A 4,622-nucleotide genomic window follows, 5' to 3' on the forward strand; every position below is an offset into this window, starting at 1 on the left:
AGAGAGAGAGAGAGAGAGAGAGAGAGAGAGAGAGAGAGATAAAGAGACAGAGAGAGAGATTATAAGTCTACTTATAATCTAAATTATCCTCAATGACTTAATAAAAGAAGCACACCACATTGGCAAGAGAGAAACCATAATAATAGATAGAATAAAAGAAAGAAAAAAAAATTAAAGTACCGATGGTAGATACACATATATTATTATTTTTCTTTTTTAATAACAACAAGACTTATACGTTAATATAGTAATTGGTGAGAGTTTGTATCAAACGTATAACATTATAGTATCATATAGTTAAGAAAAAATGAAATAACTTGACATATTAATAACGGCTGTACCAAACTGCGAATATACTTGTATTTGATTTAAAGATGCCAGTGGTGTGCTAGATTTGTTTTTTTTTTCTTTTTTTTTTTTCTTATTTCAAATTAGATTATTTCACATTGTACTCACCGTTGAAGACAATATTTCATGGGGACAGCAAGCCAGGAGAAAACTCTTGCAGACCTTCGAATCCGAGTATTTCACTTGAAATTTGTTATTTTCGCCTATAAAGAAAAAAAAAAGATATAAAATTAGAAGAGAAAATAAAAAAGAATTGTATTTGAATATTATCCAAGTATTCTATTCATATATATATATATATATATGTATGTATGTATGTATATATGTATGTGTGTGTTGATAAACGCTCAATATGGCCCCATGTCTCCCATCTTGCGTCGATAATTAAATTTCGTAGTGTGTTCACTTTTCAGGTTTATTCTTTAGAAATGGAATATTAATTGTGATAATTGGAGGAATAATTGATTAATTAATACCCACCATTTCTACCTGTACCCATTAACTGATCGAGCATTGCTCGCATCTGGTCGTGAGCCGTCATTTTTATAACTCAATAATACAAACTTCTAGTTCGCATAACGAATGAACTAACGTACAGAGAACATAGCCACGCCAACGAGAGATCGACTTTCGAGATATCATCAAAATATATCGATCCTAAAAACACGAAATATACATTTCGATAGAGATTACCGACTCGCATTTAAAATTATTTTATCGAAATAATTTATTTCGTATTAATTTGAATTTGATTAGAATAGTCGCGAAAATGAATTATTCAATTTTGAATTTAACTGTATTTGCATAGACGAATTTATTTCGAATATAAAAATAAATGATTACGGAGGGGTAAGCGATAAATAAATATATTATATTTTTATATGTTCACGTAAATGACAGAAAGGGTTAATAATTAATGAAAAAAAACGACGTTCATTGTTAAATTTATTTTCCTATGAACTGAGCTTCAATCGATTGTAAGTTGGTACACAGAGAGACTCTTGTATATAGTATTATTCATTTGACTTACTTGCTAGCCTTTTATTCGAAGACCATGACGATCACAGCCGATCACACCCGATCAAAGACGAGTTATTATTTTCTTTATTTACTTTTTAAATCATTACGTATAAGAAAATGTATTATAAATACATTTGCGATGACGGCGCAGCAATTTCCTCCAGTTGTCACGAGATGGTGACACCAGTTCAGTTTTTTAGCGAAAACAGCTGCTACGGTCTATCTTCTCAGTTTTGTTCTATGGCCATTAGTTGATATTCTTCCGTTTCTCGTCTTAACGGTTTATAGTGAATACCGCCAATATTTAAATGTTCGTAAAAGAAAGAAGAAAAAAGGAATTTAATTAACCGAAGAATATATGAGAACACATTATTAAATTAGTTAACGAGATTAGTTAAGTATTTAGAGAAAACGAAATTTGATTCGAAAAGACCGCACTATATGTAATATTTTTATTCGAACCAGTCGATGAGGTAACGAGAACGCGCAATTGGTCGATATCGTGCGTTGATAAATGAACGCTATGTTTTATATAGTTTTTCGAAATTTTTCATTCGATTGATCGAATTCGATCTTCTTCTTATCGAAATCTTTTGTTTTTTTGTTCGAGATTGCGCGAGCAAAATTAAATATAAATTCGAATGATTTTAATTTACGAGCGATTTCGTACTTAACACAGCATATTCGATTTTGAAAAATTTCGTTATAATAATTCGCGATTTTGATGGACGATAAAACAGCAACGACAAATCGAATAAACTGCGCGTTTTCTCGTTGCCATGGAGAATAAGGGATTGAAAAAGAAAATAGATTTAAAAGAAAAAAGAAAACGCAGTATAGTGAGAAGAAAAAAATTTACGCAACGATAGGTATGTTTTTGTTTTTATATATATATAGGTCGATATCGAGGTTTTTTTTAGTGGTCCTTTGAAAATTATATATAAATCCTGTCTTTGAATAATCGCAAAACGCAAACCAAATAGTAGTTGATATCATCGTAGGTAACGTGAAGAAAACAAAATAAAACAAAAAAAAAAAAGAAGAAAATGAAAACGAGAAAAGAAAATGCAGAGGAACGGTCTCGTTATTTTTAAATACAATTATAATATCTGTAGATATATATATATATATCAGCAGTATAGAAATTTCATTACTCTTCCGTCTTCCCTTTGTTTGTTTGTTTGTTTGCTTTTTGTTTATTTCATTTTTTAGCTCTCTATTTTATCATTTTCTTGTCTTACGGCTTTGTAATTATTTTTTGTCTATGTTTGTTTGTTCATTAGACGCGTATTGTGGAAACGTTGATATATCTCGTAAGAAAGTAGTATAATTTTGATACGTACTTTCTCTTGGGACACTGTACACTTCGCTGTACATATATAAAGTAACTAAGTAAGTAAAATTTGATAGAAATAAAATAACGTGAGAAAGTTATTAAATACATATCCGTAATAAACTCTCCCCTAACGACACTTTCTTAATTTTACGTTTGTTCGAACTAACGTTCGTTCAAGACTCGATTTTCCTCTTATTCATTTATTTTTTTATTTCTTTATTTTTATTTATTTTTTTTTCTCTTGCTTTTTTTATGTAAAGAAAATCGAATTCGTTTAAATAGAATTCCGCGTCCGCACAACATGCAAATGAATGATCGTCGTTTCGCCATCTTGGACAATATGGCCGATATCATATGGCCGATCGATCTAACGCACACACCTATAAGTACACCGTTTATAATTAGAGTTAGATAGAATAGTTAGAGAGGTTTTGAAGCGATTAAAAAATATTTCGGAAGCCGTTTCCGGCCCAAGCTCTCTTCTTCATATTCTTCGTTTTCTTCTTCGTCTTCTTCTTCGTCTTCCTCTTCATTATCATCATTATCATCATCATCATCATATCATGATCAACATTATCATCGTCATCATCGTCGTTTCCACAAATACTTTTATTTCAATCGTGGAATTATCTTTTCTACTTTCTCCACTCATCTTCATCATCATCATCATCATCATCATCATTGTTATCATTATCATACGTTCAACAGCAAATTTTCACATTTTTTTTTAATATATATATATATATATATATATATATATGCATGTATATATGTATATATATATAATATATTTATACTTAATAGATAATATATATGTATCCCTTACCGATTCAATTTACAACGAGTGTTTATTTGATTAATTTTTAAAAGAGTCAATTAATTAAATATGACGATGGCAGATTCCGGTTAACCGGAAGAGAGATTCTTCTTGACTATAATATGTAGGTGTGTTTCTGTGTATCTGTATGTATATGTGTGCATAGTAATATTAATATTTTATTTCTATTAAATCGTGTCTGTCATTCTTTTTTTTTTTTTTTTTAAATCGATGGATGACATCAACATTAATGACATTTATACTCAATTAATTATTAATTTTGTACGTGTATGTGCGTGTGATTGTGTGTCTGTTTATGTGTATGTTTATCAATGAATACTATAAAACACCTACATGTTTAATTATCATTATTATTATTATTAATATTATTATTATTATTATTTAATTAATATTAATATTAATATTATTATTATTATTAATTAATTATTAATTATTATATTAACCGTACGTGATATTTTCACGTTATTTGAGGCCGATAGGACAAAAGAAACATCTATGATATAGACATCAGTTATTATATCAACGATTCTCTCTCATCTATACCCTGTGCATCATCTTAAATGTTTCGACACATTCTCTATGTGGATTATTCGATTAATCGTGTATATGTTTGTATGTGTGTGTGTGTATATATGTATATGTGTGTGTTGTATTGGTTTATTATTTTTTCTTTCTTGCTCGCTCTTATCTCGTTTATTTTCTTTTTAGCGCTATAAATTTATATATATTTATAGTTTTATATATAACGTTTACATATATACATATACATACGCACACTTCTTTACTTTTCTTGTCTTTTTTAATTTCTTTCTTTTTTTCATTAACATATATGCTTCGCTAATTGTATGTATATATATATGTATATATACTATGTATATGTATATATGTACAACCATGCCGTATGCAAAATTGTACAGCGTTGATTAGCGGATTTTATTTATTAGAAGTTATGCCAATTATAATTGCCATAAGAACTTACACGAGAATAGTCATTTTCGATTTTATATATATATATATATATATATACTCGATTATTATATATTATATTAAATATATAATATATTTATATGTGTATATACA

General features: G+C 28.5%; 1 protein-coding gene across 3 annotated transcripts in view; it reads right to left on the bottom strand.

The window, feature by feature from the left end:
• Positions 1-990, bottom strand: part of LOC122524781 (putative RNA-binding protein Luc7-like 2) — a 5,770-nt gene extending 4,780 nt beyond the window's left edge. For 2 of the 3 annotated variants that reach the window (XM_043647229.1, XM_043647219.1), the window contains exons 1-2: positions 829-939; positions 457-551 (exon numbers count right to left, since the gene is read on the bottom strand). In XM_043647229.1, the coding sequence (XP_043503164.1) occupies positions 457-476 (20 nt within the window). In that variant the 5' untranslated portion in view covers positions 477-551; positions 829-939. Of the gene's footprint in view, positions 1-456; positions 552-828 lie in introns of all 3 variants that reach the window. The other variant, XM_043647215.1, reaches the window with a different exon arrangement.
• Between the last annotated feature and the right edge of the window lie 3,632 nt (positions 991-4,622).

Source organism: Polistes fuscatus, unplaced genomic scaffold (genome assembly GCF_010416935.1).
Source record: "Polistes fuscatus isolate 324 unplaced genomic scaffold, CU_Pfus_HIC Scaffold10, whole genome shotgun sequence".
Taxonomy (NCBI): Eukaryota; Metazoa; Arthropoda; class Insecta; order Hymenoptera; family Vespidae; genus Polistes; species Polistes fuscatus.